This window comes from Halichoeres trimaculatus, unplaced genomic scaffold (assembly GCF_033239565.1).
Source record: "Halichoeres trimaculatus isolate MK-OKI-2021-1 unplaced genomic scaffold, fHalTri1.1 fHalTri1_scaffold_2, whole genome shotgun sequence".
Taxonomy (NCBI): domain Eukaryota; kingdom Metazoa; phylum Chordata; class Actinopteri; order Labriformes; family Labridae; genus Halichoeres; species Halichoeres trimaculatus.
Window position 1 is genome coordinate 4,488,897 of NW_027437180.1, and position 17,306 is coordinate 4,506,202.

The window sequence follows — 17,306 nt, forward strand, 5'->3', positions numbered from 1 at the left end:
GATAAATCATTCTTTCCCAGTCATCTCTGTGCGTAATGGCAAGCTATTTACTTCCACTCGTCGAAACTTCTCCCTCTCTCACACACACAAAAACTTTGTTTTTGGCTTACATGGTCGAAGATGGCTGAACACTTAAATGATCGAGGCACTATTGCTCGAGTGTCGGTAGCCTACGGGATGGATGATTAACGACCATTTTATGTACCTTTCAAGGGGTACCATGACTGCTACTTTACTAATAATAGTTTTCTCCATGGTACTCTTGACAGGAAGTGGTCTCTCTGGTGGAGGTGTGTGGCTCTTAAAAGAGCCTTTGTGTTGTTAGCAGTCAGGTATGAGAGTTTACTTCTTGGCGGCCTTCTCGGTCTTCTTGGGCAGCAGGACAGCCTGGATGTTGGGCAGCACGCCGCCCTGAGCGATGGTCACTCCGCCCAGCAGCTTGTTGAGCTCCTCGTCGTTGCGCACAGCCAGCTGCAGGTGACGGGGGATGATACGGGTCTTCTTGTTGTCACGAGCGGCGTTTCCGGCCAACTCCAGGATCTCAGCGGTCAGATACTCCAGCACAGCCGCCAGGTAGACGGGGGCACCGGCTCCAACACGCTGAGCATAGTTTCCCTTACGCAGCAGTCTGTGGACACGACCCGCGGGGAACTGGAGCCCGGCACGGGATGAACGGGTCTTAGCCTTAGCTCTGGCTTTACCGCCGGTTTTGCCTCTTCCACTCATGGTTGGTTCTTCTTCAGCCTGGATCCAGAGAAATGTCCTCAACGCCTCAAAGTCCCCTGATATAGGCTGAGAGCGCGCGCTTTTCCCCGGCGCACCAACCAGTAAAGAGGCTTGGAGCAGAGCAGCAGAGGGCGGACCGAGCTCAGCTCCGCTCCACCATGCTCTTCAATGAGCAGCAGAGCCTTAGCGGGGGCTCTGTCCCCCTCCTCTGCGGGGCTGAGCTCCAGGAGTGGCCTCTCACCAATCAGCAGCCGGAGCTCTCAAGCAGCGTCACCGTTTCACAGCCGCTCCTCCGCTTTAAGAGCAGCAAGGCTCCGCTCTGCTTCATATATTTCTCCAAATCAGAGAAAGGAGATAGCATGGCAAGAACCAAGCAGACCGCCCGTAAATCCACCGGGGGCAAAGCTCCCAGGAAGCAGCTGGCCACCAAGGCTGCCCGGAAGAGCGCCCCGGCCACCGGCGGCGTCAAGAAGCCTCACCGTTACAGGCCCGGGACCGTGGCTCTCCGGGAGATCCGCCGCTACCAGAAATCCACCGAGCTGCTCATCCGCAAGCTGCCCTTCCAGCGCCTGGTCCGAGAAATCGCTCAGGACTTCAAGACCGACCTGCGCTTCCAGAGCTCTGCTGTCATGGCTCTGCAGGAGGCCAGTGAGGCTTACCTGGTGGGGCTGTTCGAGGACACCAACCTGTGCGCCATCCACGCCAAGAGAGTCACCATCATGCCCAAAGACATCCAGCTGGCCCGCCGCATCCGTGGAGAGAGAGCTTAGACTGTCTGCACCTCTGAACAACAACACAAAGGCTCTTTTAAGAGCCACCACACCAACAAAAGAGCCGAATCCCGCAGAAAATGGAAATCAAAAGGAAGTCTCTAAAAGACATTCTAAATGCAACAAAAAACATTAAAGAAATTTCGGCATCGTGAAAAACTATAATTCAGGCCTACTTATATTTTATTTTCACTAAATGTGAAATCAAAGGTATTAACTCCAACGCTGAAGAAACAGTAAATACAGGTTAAGGAGGCAGAAAAGAGCTCTCCTCCACACGTCCTAAGCACCGCTCCACGAAACAGCCCAATGCTCCCACACAGTGGTGCTTTGTAACTCCTGCAATGAGTCTTCAATTTCAAATTGAAAACTATTACTACAGCAGATTTTTTTCTTCAATAACTGAATTCTTTTATGTTCTAACGAGGTTTTGTCCAAGGAGCAGTAAATACTTTCTAAGCCACAGAAATAAATCCTGTGTTGACTTAACAAAGAGACCATCCTTCCTATGTGGCTCACACACCTGCTTTTGCTTTCACTGACTGTAGACTTTGAACTGTTGAAAAACATCAAGCAAGGAGTCATATACACCATGAAATGTTTGCTTCAGTTTTGACTGGAGAAGGGAATCCTGTTTATCTTAGCTGTTAAAACAGCTTCATGATGTTTGGGTTTCTCTCATTCATTTACATTACACCGTAACTTATGCATGGTGTTGAGTTGACATTAACAGCAGAAACCAGTGTTTTTTTACCTGTTTGTTTTTGTGATTTCCCTTTGTTCACAGAAAGTTTTCTCTTCACTCCCTCTGTGTCCTCTTCCTCTGGGAGTGTGGTGTTGCTGTCGCTGTCCGAGGTGCTGAACAACAACAGGTAAAACTGCTCTGTCAGTCATATTCAAGCTTTTCAAAGAACCACCTCATTTCACCCCACGGCAAAGTTCATTTCTACTCTGTAACTATGTTTTCACTAAGTGTTTTTACACATTGACCTGCAGCAGGCCACCCACTGGAACAGTTAAACAACATTTCTATATATCATATACTATATCATTATATACTATATTCTTGAATTACTCATACCCCAGCACGTTAATATTTCTTAAAATGGTTTAAACATGTGGGGGTTTTATGTCTCTTGAGCACTAATACACTTAAATGTATTTATTCATGATAAATTTTCTCCTTAAAACATCTGTAGTTAATATATTTTCCTATGGGAAATGTTGATACACTTAAATGTGTATTGGAAGAAAAAAAAAAAAAGCAGCAGGTCAGAAACGCTTTGGGCTGTGTTACACCTCCTGCAGCAGAGCGCTTCATAAATATGTGGTTGAAGAGACTTGGACAGGTTGCGCCGTGGTGAAGAAGATACAGTGTGAAATATTTCAGTGGGAACAGAACTAATAAGATGCTATTTTTTCTAGGTGAGGCTATGAGCAAAAGAAAAAAGGTGTGTATCATTTGCTGAATGAATATGTTTCTTCTGTAAGAGCCTCTGTATTCAGTGTGTGCTGTAACAGGTTTTCCTACTAGATTGAGCTCTTTGTCGTGATTGATGATCCAGTTGTTAAGTCCTATGTCATTTGTGACGTCTCACCCATTTCCGGGTTGTTGTGGAAATTTTCCTGTTTCTGGTGAAGAATGAAATAGAGACTTCTGCCGGCCAGCAAGGTTTTATTTTCCTTTGCAAAGAAAAAAGTCAGTCAACACGCGAGCGGTCAAAGTGAAGAAAGACCTCAAAACATAATTTGAGCTACACATTTATGCTTGAGAGAAACGCCCCAAAAGGTCCTGTTCACACCCTTCTGTCTGCTCCCAGAATCCACATTGAGATCAGGCCTAGAAGTTGAGCAGAAAGGTGTAAAAATAAAAGGCCAGGAAGCTTACTGACTAAAGGGTCAACATGAATTCTGTGGATGGAGCGCTCAAAATGAATTCTGGCACTTGAGATCCGCTTGTTGTGATTAACTTCCTGTTGAGTGAACTGTCCATTGACAAGAAAAGAGGAGATATTTAATAAAACTCCTTCTGGCAAGATATCTCTAATTATGAAGCCCTTGTCTGCCATCACCATATCACCTGGCTGTAGATTAGTGCTGCAGGATTTGGGGAAAAGGTGCGATTGGCGATTAGGTGGACAATATTGCGATTGCGCTTTTGCTTGCGATTTAATAAACTTGTCTTGTCACATATTTACAAGTTACTTGTATGCTATTTTACCATGTAAACCTGAACTGTCCTCATTAATTCCCATGAGTGTGATCACAAAGTTCATTTTAAATGTTAAAAAATGTTTTTTTGTCTGACGTAATATAAGGCAGTTGGTTCTATTGTTTTGTGGTTTTTATGATAATTCAGTCCTCTGTACAATGGAAACAGTTTAACCGTCTTCACAAGAGGAAAAGTTAGTGATTAACTGCTCAAAGAAGTTTCAAAAATCGCTCCAGGAAGAGCTCTCTGAACAATTCAAACCTCAATATTGAGCTTGAGCTGAAATAATTCCTGGTTTTGAATGCTCCAGTGATACAAACAATCTAAAATCAACATATCTCCACATTATATGAGCATCCACCATTGGCTACATTAAACAAAATACATATATAATTCTGAAGACCTTCTCAGAGCCACCCACCAGTTCCACCAAGAGTTTCCTGTTTCATTAATCGAACAAATAGAAAAAAAAAATTCTTGATGAGGAAGTTGTGCTGTAACACGTTATTGAGGTGGGTAGAGATAAAGAATGGCAAATCCAATGATTGTTTCTCTACTGTTTGCTATCCATCCTTGAGTGTGTATAATTGTGTTTTAATCAATCTTGTGATCATAATCATCAAAACCACGCAAAAAAAAAAAAACACTTTAACATTCAGTGTTTTTTGATGGTCTTATTTTGTTAGATACTCATACCACCGTGCTGTCTCTAAATCACACTTCCTCTCACTCGCAGATCTTTCTAACAGATGTGTGTATGAGGCTGTAGTAAGGGAAAGATCTGAATATTTGGGAACTAAATCGTTACCAAGAAAGTTCTTCACCAATGTGTTTTTAAAGGTGTCTTATAACATGTACTAAAAGTTTGAAATTCAACTCCTGTGGGAAACCTCTCAAAAAACTTCTCAAAGTTGGGGTACTGATAACTGATTTTCAAAAATTCAAAAGTGCTTAAATTGGACTTAAGTGACCTGTGAACGGTCAAACAAGTGGTTTTTCATTATTCTGAGTTGATTGCTATCATTTATTTTTCACCACAACCATTCCTTAGTGGAAAAAATGACACACCCACCTTTGCATTTACATATGAAGTTGCATTTATTTCAATTAGTAGCACAATAATTAGAGCAAATACTTATCCATGCTCTGAAATGCTTTAGGTGTCGACGTGAGTCATCATCAAAACCATCATGAATGGCATTCTTGCAGATAATGCCTTTACAGACTATACAAGCTAAGATGCACTTGACGCCTTCTTGCAGCTGCATCGCCGGTTACTGCAAGAAGAATTGCAATTGCAGCTTGTGAACTGGAGTAGCTCTTCAGGAGCTATGGGGTCTAGAGTGGGAACTGGCTCATAACCATGAACACCTAGGGCTCTAATTTCATAGACCAGGCGCAAGCGCAGGTGCACCTGCCCTGTGCTGGCCTTCGCTGTGTGGACAGGGCGTGACCGGCGCACTTTGCAAGTTTCCTGCAGTGCCAAGAGAGGCGCAGAGGAGCGCAGAGGTGCGCGTCCACGCCTCCACGCCTCCAGAAAGGGAGGAGAAAAGCCATGAGTGGGTTTAACACAGCCGAGCGCTGTTTCCACCAATCAAATGAGCGCCTCTCCTAGCCTCTAAATGTGCTGCAGCCGAGGCAAACGTCTGATTGGTCTGACTGATCCTAGACACTGCAGAAAAGTGTGCTGGAATGACCCGGTAGTGGAGACGGTCAGAGCTGCTGTCCCTGCAGCAGGAGAATGGACAGCGGGGCACATTGGAGGACACGAAACGCGTCACCGTGTGGGCCAGCTCCCAGGACAGATTTAATCTGTTCCTTTGTCATTAATAGGAGGAAAAAATGAAGAGACAGTTACACAGCTGGCTTCTAATCTGCAAATCTGCAAAAGAAAGCACTTCAGGTTTGTTTCAGACCTTTTAGTATACAAATATTTCATTATGATATATTGTTATTATTATTATTATTATTATTATTATTATTATTATTATTATTATTATTATTTATAATATTATTATTACCTGTCAAACAGAGTTGTTTTCCCATGGCCAGCGATAGCAGAAACCGTATCACACCCAGTGAAGGCATGAGAAAAGATCAGCTAGCGTCTCTGTTTTTCAGAGTCTTCGCTGCAGCTTTGCTGACTCTTTCTCTGCCTTTGATGCTTTAGCTGACTTCTTCGTGACCTCGACAAACTTGTTGTACAAATCATTTTGACACTTTTGTTAGGGATGTCCCGATATTACATTTTCACGTCTGATACGTTACCAATACAGCAGCATTGAGTATTGGCCGATACCGATATTAATCTGATACGATATCAGCATTAAACATGAATACTTTTATTACTTATTTTGTAGTATGTCTGTCATGTTAGAAAAGGCTTAAGTGATATTATTCAAACAAAGAACAGTAGTCAGCAACAGTAGGTATGAGGAAAAACTGACCCATTTATTATCAACCAATGGGTAACAGAAACTGCTCATATCGGAGATTTTAGATGCATTCCGATACGTTACTGATACTTGTTTTTTTGCTGATATCGGACCGATATCCAATATCAATATCGGATTGGGACACCTCTACTTTTTGTGGTACCTAAGTCTTCCTTCTTGGTCATACCCCTGCATAAGCTCCAAAATCCTAGCATTTCCAACTGCTTCTACATGTTTCAAAAAAGTAGAGTAGCCTTAGGGAGTTCCTTGTATAAGCCTCTCAGCTGGTGTATCTGGGCCTCCACAGATGAAACGATAAAGCAGAGCTGGAGTAACCTCTTCATCCATAGTACAGCAATTATAGCCTAATCTTAGACTATCAAAGCATGCAAAGTAAAATGAAAATATAGATTTAATATTTTGTAATATCAATATGTCTCAGTAACACCAAATATTACTGAAAACATCAAAATATAACTCAAACATGAAACACATTCTTACAAAATATATATGAAAGTCAAATAACTAATAGAATGCACACGTTACACTTGTGAAGATAAGGAAACAAACAACATCACTTACTCCTAAGGAACGCATTAAAAAAATGCTGATAATACTTATCGGATGTTAAAGCAGTAGATATTTTGTCTGTCCATGATCAACAGGGAAAAAGGACCCAAATGACTTCAGCATGTCTGGTGCTAATGTTAACTTGAATGTCAACCAACTACAGCAATCACCATTAAACAGAAACTAGGCCTATTTACCATTAAAAAAAAATGCTGTTTTTTAATTTAAGTGTACCCTGCAGGGTATGTGTGAGTGGGGGTTATTGGGAGTTTTTTCACTAGGGGGTTGCCTTGCTGAAAAATAATTGTTTGCAATCAGCTCAGAATCATGAAAAATCCCTAGTTTGACCCTTCACAGGTCACTTAAGTCCAATTTAAGCACTTTTGAATTTTTGAAAATCGGTTATCAGTACTCCAACTTTGAGAAGTTTTTTGAGAGGTTTCCCACAGGAGTTGAACTTCAAACTTTTAGTACATGACACCTTTAGAAACACATAGGTGAAGAAATTTCTTGGTAACAATTTAGTTTCCAGATTTGTCAAATATCGGATAAAATGCCCTTACTACTGTGATTCTACTCTGTTTTCACCATCTTGGTGTTTGTACGTTTTAAAGTCGACTGATGAGTCGGTTGTAAATGCGGACGACTTGTAGTGTGGTCGTCTCTGCTCATCTTGATCAGGGCAAAAGCAGCAGAAGAGAAACTGATTCAGCAGAGGGCGCTGATCTACCAGAAACATCGAAATCCACATGAACGAAAGAAAGGAGGGAGGAAGAAGAACGGCGCTGCCTCGGAGCTCTGGCACGTCCTCATGCAGTGTTCAAAGCTGTGAGCAGTCTGTCTCAGCTTCACATCGTGTGCCGCATCTGACTAACGAAAATGAGTGGAAGAGGAAAGGGAGGAAAAGGACTCGGTAAAGGAGGCGCTAAGCGTCACCGTAAAGTCCTCCGTGATAACATCCAGGGCATCACCAAGCCCGCTATCCGCCGTCTGGCTCGCCGTGGCGGAGTCAAGCGGATCTCCGGTCTGATCTACGAGGAGACCCGCGGGGTGCTCAAGGTCTTCCTGGAGAACGTGATCCCTGACGCCGTCACCTACACCGAGCACGCCAAGAGAAAGACCGTGACCGCCATGGACGTGGTTTACGCTCTGAAGAGACAGGGACGCACTCTGTACGGATTCGGAGGTTAAACCATTTATCTGACTGCTTATGACAAACAAAGGTCCTTTTCAGGACCACCCACTGTCCTCATGTGAAGAGCACATAATCCCTCAGCGAATGATACTATTATTAGGAACATTATAGCATAGCATCCTCATTTAACTCGGATTACACAGAGCAGACTCCGACCTGTCAGGTTCACCCACTCAAAGCCTGTGATGTTCACTCTGTACAGTGTCTGGAACCAACCGGATGTGATCTTTAATACGTGAAGGTGAGGATTGTGTTCAGAAACAGATTCAAGCCTATTGTGGAAGAGAGAAAATCAAGGTGGTGATCGGAGGGAAATCATCTTCATATTTGAAATCATTTTAGTTACAATGTTCAGCATTGTGATATGCAGAGCTGATATTGGTTTCTAGATTTGCACATAGAAGGGAAATTCTTGCCACAATGAACATATTGACGTTTGTGAAGCCCAGCTTCCCCTCCTTTTTTGTCTTCCAGCCACATTAAGTGATGGGCGCTCGAGGCTTTGTTGAGGCTCTGACACCAGATTTGAAAAAATGCTTCATTGCTCGAGGCTTCAATGATACAATGCTCGAGTAGGTCATCTAGTGGTCAATAAAATGAAGTGCAATTGAAATGATGATGAAGTCATTCAGTGTGTCCCAAATCACATACTTCCATACTGTGTACTCAAAATTTTCAAATTTAGTGTACTAAGCATACTACATACTCACTGGCTTAGTGCGCAAATTTTGAGGGTGTAGTGCTGTCCCAAATAGCATACTGCCGAGCGCCAGCAGCACACCTGATTCAAATGAATGGCTCGTTATCAGGCTCGAGCAGAGCTTGATGACAAGGTGATCATTTGAATCAGGTGTGTTGGAGTTGGGTGACATCTAAAACATGCAGGGCAGGGGGTCCCCAGGACCAGATTTGAGAAACACTGGCATAGCCTATCATTCGCAGAACAAAACAAACAAAAACAAGTTACACCACATACACAACGTGAACAGCTGATGGTGGTTGGTGGAAACAACACGTGTAAAAAACAACATCAATAAGTTACATTTATACATTGCTGCCAGAGGATGAAATGAGTGCGTTAAGTGTCCACAGCTGCATACTCAAAATCCGGGCCGATTTGAGTACATCATCCTGGTACTTTTGCATACTCATTTTTCACATACTATGCATACTGTTTTTCATTTTGACGCAGTATACTCGAAATTTTGAGTATTTGAGTATGGAAGTATGTGATTTGGGACGCACTAATTGTTTCATGAGTCATTTGGGATTTGAGCCGCTAATGCGTTTTTGTTGGCGGACACCGCATGAATGAATGGTTTCACGCTCACAAACACAATAAGATACATTTTGAAAAATAAAAATAAAGACAATGTATTTGTGACGTCTGATTGAGGTTCACAGTAGCTCCATACTTAAGCCTGACAGTAGTCATATAACACCCTAAAACAAATTTAAATATCACATAGCTTAAAAGATTTTGATGATGATTTTGATGCCAGATGTCTCATTTTTTAAGATTAAAATTAGGGCTGTCATTTTAACGTGTAAATTAGTTTAATTAATTACACCGCATATTAAAGCATTATAAATATTAATGCAGATTAATCTGGATCCCAAACCCGCGGGGCATTCAAAGACGCACTTATATTTAAATGTCTGGCATTTACAAACCATGTGTCCTACTTGGAAAAAGAGGTGTTCTCGTCAGATTTTCAAATTTCCGACGGTCCCTGAATGTATCACACTCGAAAAAACCTGAGGGAGGGAAGCGAGACTGCTTCCACATCGCGTTTATTCGCACGTCCTTTTTGAAAATCTGCAGAAAATCAACCGTTTGCTCTAGCTCAATTCTGTAAAAAACAGATAATTTTACAATCTTTACTGCATCAAACAAGCCCTGAGTAATTGATATATATCCTGTATTTAAATCTAAAGAATTCTTTGAAAATTTCCTTCCATCTTCTTGGTGTCATGTTTCAGCTTGGGGCTGCTCTGCACCAATGAGCAACAGTTTGTGAGTTCAGAGCATGTAAAACTGAAAATACTTCACTTTTCTTTGATCTAAGACTTGAAATAAGTGTTTTGTACATAGTTCCTCACAGTTTTTAGCCTTTAGCCCTGGTTCTCCTGACCTCATAGAAGTATAGAAGTTCATATTGCAGTGAAAATCGAGTTAACATTGAGTTAAAGCAAAAACCGTCCTAAAAATCAAATCAACTTATCTTAGGTGCAGGAATAAGTAGATAGAAAAATCGAATAAAAATAGAACCATAAAACTTTTTTCATGTGCTCCTTATGCATCAGGGTACCTAAAAATGTGTTGTAAATATTCCCACCTTATTTTTAAATGTTTTTTTGGTGTATTTTAATGTCCTGGAATTCAAAATCTTTATTTTGGGACCTTAAGCAGATATGAGATTAAAATGCGATTAATTTGATTAATTAATTACAAATCCTGTAATTAATTAGATTAATTTTTTTTAATCGCTGGAAAGCACTAATTAAAATATATTATCATTGGCATGTTTGGACAGGACTTGAACTCACAAATGCCAGTTACGAGTCCATGATAGTAGCAGTTCACTACAAAACACCTTTATGTGACGTGATTCTGTGTGATATGTAATTCTCATATTATGATGCTTAGCCCTACAATAACTGTTTTACTTTACTCAGAGTAGTCTATCATGTTATGTTTGATCTTCAGTACTGAATGTAAATGTCAAACCGAACCTCTGCCAGTCAGGTGCTTCGTTTGATGTCCGAGCCACAGCAGTAGTTCGATACACTCAAATGTTTCATACGTCACTCAACTGTTTCGGACATCACTTGGCACATGACCGATACACGCTCCGGCACAGTGCTTCGATACGTTTGCTCCATGAGCTACGGCGCATGTGTCGGAGCCTCGGGTATCAGCGGATCATCACTAGCCACATTTCACCTCTGTGATCATTTATGCACCCGTTTTCTGTGGAATCCAGTGTTTCACTCCTTCCCGTGTTCAATTCAAGCTACGCAGAACATCAACCTGTAGATTAAATTCCTTCAGTGCATTGTCCTTTTTGAGTGACAAATATTTCCTTTGACTTTGATGTTTTTCGGGGTAGGGTGGGTGGATTGTCTCCTTTAAGTAGAATAGAATAGAATAGAATAGAATAGAATAGAATAGAATAGAATAGAATAGAATAGAATAGAATATGGTTTATTTATCCAGGAGGAGAAATTCAGGGAATAGAACTTTGTCATTGCAACAAAGTTGTAATTTTTTCCTTCAGGCTTATCGTGAAAGCTTTACAGGCAAAAACACCTGGAAGTAACCTGCATGTGTCTGCACATGTGCACTGTGATAACCCAAACATAAACAGTAACAGTGCTTCGTCAACCTGCTTAAAAACACTTTCATACAAAGAAAACCTGCTCTCTTTTTTATTGTGACCTGTCAACAAGCACACGGATTCATTATAAGATTATTTATTATTCATTTAGCATTTAACTAATAAACACCTGATTGTAACCCAGAAACTAATTAATTTAACTTGGTTTATGGTGACACAGGGGCATTTGACATAAGTTATTCATTAAATCTCAGGAGAACAGAAATTGTGTTTTGCTTTACAAATCCCATGCTCATGAACAAAACTTTCTCAACTCTTGAGGAAATGTAAATGACGGAAATATGTGTGTCACGTGAGCAGTGGGGTGTATTGTGAGATGATGAATTGTCTTGCTGTATATATTTTTTTAGAAGTTTGATTGTTTTTAAGTCAAACTTTTAAAAACTGAATATGTCCAGAAATCACTGAGAGAGATTTGTTTTTTTTTTTCAAACTTCCTGTAAGTGACATCCAGAAAGAGCATAAGAGTGTGCCTCTTATCGTCTAATTCAAGGCACTTTGTCAAGGTGGATTTATCAGGTGGACCTTGCGGGCCCCCAAAGTATCCTCTTAATATTTTGTCCCCAAATTTACTGTTTTTATCAAAATCTCTTCAGGAGAAATAGAAGAATCAGGATGTGTAACTTGATGAATAATATTTTGGCTTGTGTGCACCCCCTAATAAAGACTTACATAGAGAGAAGGACTAAAGCTGAGAGGGGTGAAGAGGCTTTGCTTCTCCTCTTCCTCTCTCTGTTAGTCTTCATCCTTCTCTGCTTTATATCTCCTATCTCTGGTTTAAACTGCCACAGAGAAGATCCAGCATACCTACAGCCATCAGGCTTTTTTTTATTTGCAAACAGAAGATGAGCTGACAGATGATTGAATTTTCCCATGACAGTAAACATACTGTACACAACTTCGAATAACTGTAATCCATTGAATCCATGCTTACCACGGCGACCAACAAAGTTTTATTGCCTTGACATCTCATTTTCCATGAGGAAGGCCATCATCCTCTTTTTTTACCTGATGTTGTTCAGCACCTCAGACAGCTACAAGAAGGCGACACTCCCAGAGGAGGAGGAGGACACAGAGGGAGTGAACTATGAGAAAACTTTCTGTTTCTGTAGCAAGAAGTAACAAAAACAAAGAGTCATTAAAAGTTCAACATCAAAAGATGTTACTGTAGACTCCACATCATGTGTAAGTTGCAGTGTCATCCTATGATGTAAATGCTGAAGCTGTTTGGAATCCCTCCTCCAGTCAAGACTGAAGCAGTTTTTCGTGGTGTGAGTCATGGTCTAAGTCCTTACTTGGAATTTTGTGTCAGCTAAAAGTCTACCGTCTGGGAAGCTAAAGCAGGTGTGTTTGAGACCCTCATAGAGGATCACATGGTTTCTGAATAACTCTTCCTCAAGCAAACACAGGATTTGTTTGGGTCTTTCATCAACTTATTTCCTCTTAGAATCTAAAACAATTCAGTACTTAAAGCACAATTCCTGCTGTGGTTATCGCTTTCAATTCCAGGTTGAAGGTTCGACGCAGGAGCTCCAAACCACCACTGTGTGGCAGCATTGGGTTGTTCAATGGAGCAGTGATCTGCTGAGGTGATTGTTGACCTCTTGACTGGCTCATTAATCTATACAAACTTTTACTCCATCGTCAAAGTGTATATTTTCTGTTTGACTTGAAGTCACACGTCACAATGTCGACCATTGGATAATGATTTAGTGATTGTATTTGTGATGTCTTATCAAGACTTCTGTCTGATTCACATTTTCTAGGTATGTCAGCTCTTTTGTTGGGTGTTGTGGCTTATTACACACAAGCCACCAAAGTTTTATTTTGTGAGGACATTCCTGTTGTGATGGATGTCCTGCTGCAGGTCAGTGTGTATGAAACGCTTTGTGAACACATCATCACAGAGGGGACATCATCTGTGTGGACTGAGGTGGTTCTTTAAAGAGCTTTGATTTAACTCACAGAACAGGTTTTATCTGATGTGGTTCAGCACCCTGGACAGCAGGAGCAGCGCTACACTCCCAGAGGAGGAGGACACAGAGGGAGTGATGGACTCTGTGGATGAAGGTAAAAGACACAATTGAAGAAACATTGAATCTGAAATGTTACTGTGCACTCCTCACTATGTGTGAGTGGCCTAACTGTGTGAGCATATGAAGAAAAATAAACTTGAAGAGAAGCAAAGAGAGAAACACAAACATCATGAAGCTGATGGAGCTGTGACTGGACAGGAATTCCTCCACCAACAAACTGAAGCATCATTAGTCGATGGTTCGACTGAGTCCTGAGTTAAAAACCCATCTGAGTAAAAAGCCTTCAGTCAGGTAAGTGAGCTTGGAAACAGGAGTTGGGACAATTGAAGATGATCACATGAGATGTGAGGAACAACTCCTCCAGCCACCACGGGGTTAGTCTATGTATCACAATCTTAACTTTATCTCTCTCTCTTTGTTGTATCGGCCACAGTCGTCACCCAGCGCAGGCGCTCTCCTCCGTGGAGGGGGTAGGAATCCTGGCATGGGTAGCTACCTTGGCACAACACCGGCCCAACCGTTCATATGAAAAGCAGCACAGATCACAGCTCCTGAACAAACTGTCCCTGGAAGGGAGCTGCAGCTCAGCATGCAGAGGGGGATTGGAGACGGATGTCCAGTTTTTTGAAATAAACATTTCCTGGAGCAGGTTTAAGTGATCTTTTGCTACACTATTGTAGCTTCACCTGCTTCCATGCACAGAGAAAGCTTGTGTGATGATGATCCTGAAGTCATTCAGCTAACTGAGTTAGCCTGGAGGAACAGGGCTCTGGTCCACGTGTATTTGGTAGCCCAGTACGGGAGAAGCAATGGAGAACTTCTTCTAAGTTAGCAAACACTCTTGGGTCTAAAAGATATGTTATTAACTCAGTGTAGAGCTCATGCAGACCCTCAGTGATAGCTGCTGTTAGTTTGTTTGACAGGGGACTGCTGAGTCTGGCAACCGTGACTTGACCATTGTAAGTCCCATCCACTGAGATAGATGGGTGAGAGTGACAGATAAAATTAATTCATGATGTGCTGCGTGAGGGGGCCATCAATTAATTAAAAAAAATATTATGTTAATTGATTAAATGAGTGATTCATGGGAGACAGATGCATTGCATTTAGTATGTCTTTTTGAGACTTCCGTTTGATTGATATTTTCAGCAGGATTGGGCTCTTTTGTTGGTGTGGTGGCTCTTAAAAGAGCCTTTGTGTTGTTATTGAGCTGCAGACAGTCTAAGCTCTCTCTCCACGGATGCGGCGGGCCAGCTGGATGTCTTTGGGCATGATGGTGACTCTCTTGGCGTGGATGGCGCACAGGTTGGTGTCCTCGAACAGCCCCACCAGGTAAGCCTCGCTGGCCTCCTGCAGAGCCATGACAGCAGAGCTCTGGAAGCGCAGGTCGGTCTTGAAGTCCTGAGCGATTTCTCGGACCAGGCGCTGGAAGGGCAGCTTGCGGATGAGCAGCTCGGTGGATTTCTGGTAGCGGCGGATCTCCCGGAGAGCCACGGTCCCGGGCCTGTAACGGTGAGGCTTCTTGACGCCGCCGGTGGCCGGGGCGCTCTTCCGGGCAGCCTTGGTGGCCAGCTGCTTCCTGGGAGCTTTGCCTCCGGTGGATTTACGAGCGGTCTGCTTGGTTCTTGCCATGCTGTCTTCTTTCTCTGACTTGGAGAAATATATGAAGCAGAGCGGAGCCTTGCTGCTCTTAAAGCGGAGGAGCGGCTGTGAAACGGTGACGCTGCTTGAGAGCTGCAGCTGCTGATTGGTGAGAGGCCGCTCCTGGAGCTCAGCCCCGCAGAGGAGGGGGACAGAGCCCCCGCTAAGGCTCCGCTGCTCATTGGAGAGTGTGGTGGAGCGGAGCTGAGCTCGGGCCGCCCTCTGCTGCTCTGCTCCAAGCCTCTGTACTGGTTGGTGCGCCGGGGAAATGCGCGCGCTCTCAGCCTATATCAGGGGGGCTTTGGGCCAAAGGGCGCATCATATCTGTGAATCCCGACTCACGAAAGACTAATCATGAGTGGAAGAGGCAAAACCGGCGGCAAAGCCAGAGCTAAGGCCAAGACCCGTTCATCCCGTGCCGGGCTCCAATTCCCCGTGGGTCGTGTCCACAGACTGCTGCGCAAAGGAAACTATGCCCAGCGTGTTGGAGCCGGTGCCCCCGTCTACCTGGCGGCTGTGCTGGAGTACCTGACCGCTGAGATCCTGGAGTTGGCCGGAAACGCCGCTCGTGACAACAAGAAGACCCGTATCATCCCCCGTCACCTGCAGCTGGCTGTGCGCAACGACGAGGAGCTCAACAAGCTGCTGGGCGGAGTGACCATCGCTCAGGGCGGCGTGCTGCCCAACATCCAGGCTGTCCTGCTGCCCAAGAAGACCGAGAAGGCCGCCAAGAAGTAAAGTCTCATACTTGACTGCAAACAACACAAAGGCTCTTTTAAGAGCCACCCACCACCACCAGAGAGACAATTTCCTACCCAGAGTACCAGAGAGTCAAGGCTTCACTGAAGAATGCAGTCAGACAATCTCATAAGTAATCCATTGAAATTAATAGACCTACACTGATCACTGATCTGCGGCTGTTTTGGTTTCATATATTATAAATGAATCCACTTTTATCCATAGTTTCTTAGATGTGACTGCTGTCATCAACTGTTGTCTCATCATGCATGGTACTCACAGGAGGACAGCAGGCTTTCCCTTCTTCTGCTCATAGCTCACTGTGGTCATGATGCCACTGAGGGCCAGTTCAGAGCACTGTGATTTTGTAACGATAAGCTAATAATAATTAAAGATATTTTCCTTTCAGATGAGTAAAAGTACCATATTCTCAACTTACAACTAATCAGTTATTATACACAGTTACCTTTCAAGTCATCAAATGTTTTCTTGAGCAGTTTTATAATTAGTGTTTAGAACAAATAGATGTGTATCAGATGTGCATAAGGAGATGTGTTGAGTCAAAAGTGTATCAGGGAATTAGTTGTCTACAGTAAACATGCTCCTAATAACAAACATACAAATTGCAAAGGTTCCCACTAAATTCCATTTTAAATTCATTTAGGTTGTTTTTGACCCATGGACAAAATCTATGCAGCTCATAGAAATAAGTAAGGGAAAAAATGATGATTGGTGCCAGGCAAAAAAGAAAGAATATATATACCACATACATGGCATAGCAAATAAAAACACATTATACATTATGCCTTATTAATACATTCACTTCACAGAAATAGCACAGAAGCACTCGGGTCATTTTGGACCCATGTTGTGCAATAAAAGGAAAGTGGTTCAAAAAGTATTTTTATTAAAAAAGTTATTACAGAAAAATTAAGAGAAGTAAGAATCGTGTTTAAAAATTAATGAATAAATTAATAAAAATAAATAAAAACTTCACTGAGAAATTCCTCAAACCCTGAATGATAAAAAAATAGGTAATTGCAAAGATATTGCACATAAAAGTACATTTCATTCACTTTGGACCCCGAGGTGCATCAAAGGGCTACTAACAGGCTAAATAGTAAACAAATAATCTTATAATGATGCATTTTACTGGTGAAGTCATCCCTGTGCTTCTTCAGGTCACAAAATAAACAGAGAGCAGGTTTTCTTCAGGTGAAAGGTTTTTTTTAAGCAGGTTAAAAACACAGACAAAGCTCTGTTACTGTTGTTAATGTTTGGGTTATTACAGTGCACATGTTCAGACACACAAACAGCTGTTAGAGCTGACTGACAGATGATCCAGAGGTGATCAGCTGACGTCATCATCACTAAAAGATGTTGCTTCATATGACCTTTTTTAACACTGAGGGTTTTTTTGGTGATTTTTAATGCTGTATGTTTTGGAGTTTGAAGAACTGTGAAACTTTCAAAAACTGGATATTCTGAGACATGATTTTCTTTTACACTGACTCTAGGAACACAGAACCCAAGGAGAACGTCAACCTGTGGTTATCTAAAGGTCAGAACCAAATCAGGACGT

At 42.4% G+C, this 17,306-nt stretch overlaps 5 protein-coding genes across 5 annotated transcripts; 3 read left to right on the forward strand and 2 right to left on the reverse strand.

Annotated features, from left to right (window-relative positions):
* Positions 1 to 342: 342 nt before the first annotated feature.
* Positions 343 to 726, reverse strand: LOC141811336 (histone H2A-like). The gene has a single exon (XM_074699361.1). It carries the CDS (start codon positions 724 to 726, stop codon positions 343 to 345), a length of 384 nt encoding a protein of 127 aa, XP_074555462.1.
* A 359-nt stretch (positions 727 to 1,085) lies between these two features.
* On the forward strand, positions 1,086 to 1,496 carry LOC141806309 (histone H3). The gene has a single exon (XM_074691756.1). It carries the CDS (start codon positions 1,086 to 1,088, stop codon positions 1,494 to 1,496), a length of 411 nt encoding a protein of 136 aa, XP_074547857.1.
* Positions 1,497 to 7,592: 6,096 nt separating this feature from the next.
* Positions 7,593 to 7,904, forward strand: LOC141811362 (histone H4-like). The gene has a single exon (XM_074699395.1). It carries the CDS (start codon positions 7,593 to 7,595, stop codon positions 7,902 to 7,904), a length of 312 nt encoding a protein of 103 aa, XP_074555496.1.
* Positions 7,905 to 14,566: 6,662 nt separating this feature from the next.
* LOC141806318 (histone H3) lies at positions 14,567 to 14,977 on the reverse strand. The gene has a single exon (XM_074691770.1). It carries the CDS (start codon positions 14,975 to 14,977, stop codon positions 14,567 to 14,569), a length of 411 nt encoding a protein of 136 aa, XP_074547871.1.
* Positions 14,978 to 15,332: 355 nt separating this feature from the next.
* LOC141806449 (histone H2A) lies at positions 15,333 to 15,740 on the forward strand. Its single transcript, XM_074691997.1, has one exon. The coding sequence runs from the start codon at positions 15,341 to 15,343 to the stop codon at positions 15,722 to 15,724; it is 384 nt and encodes a 127-aa protein (XP_074548098.1). The 5' UTR covers positions 15,333 to 15,340; the 3' UTR covers positions 15,725 to 15,740.
* The last annotated feature ends 1,566 nt before the right edge of the window (positions 15,741 to 17,306 follow it).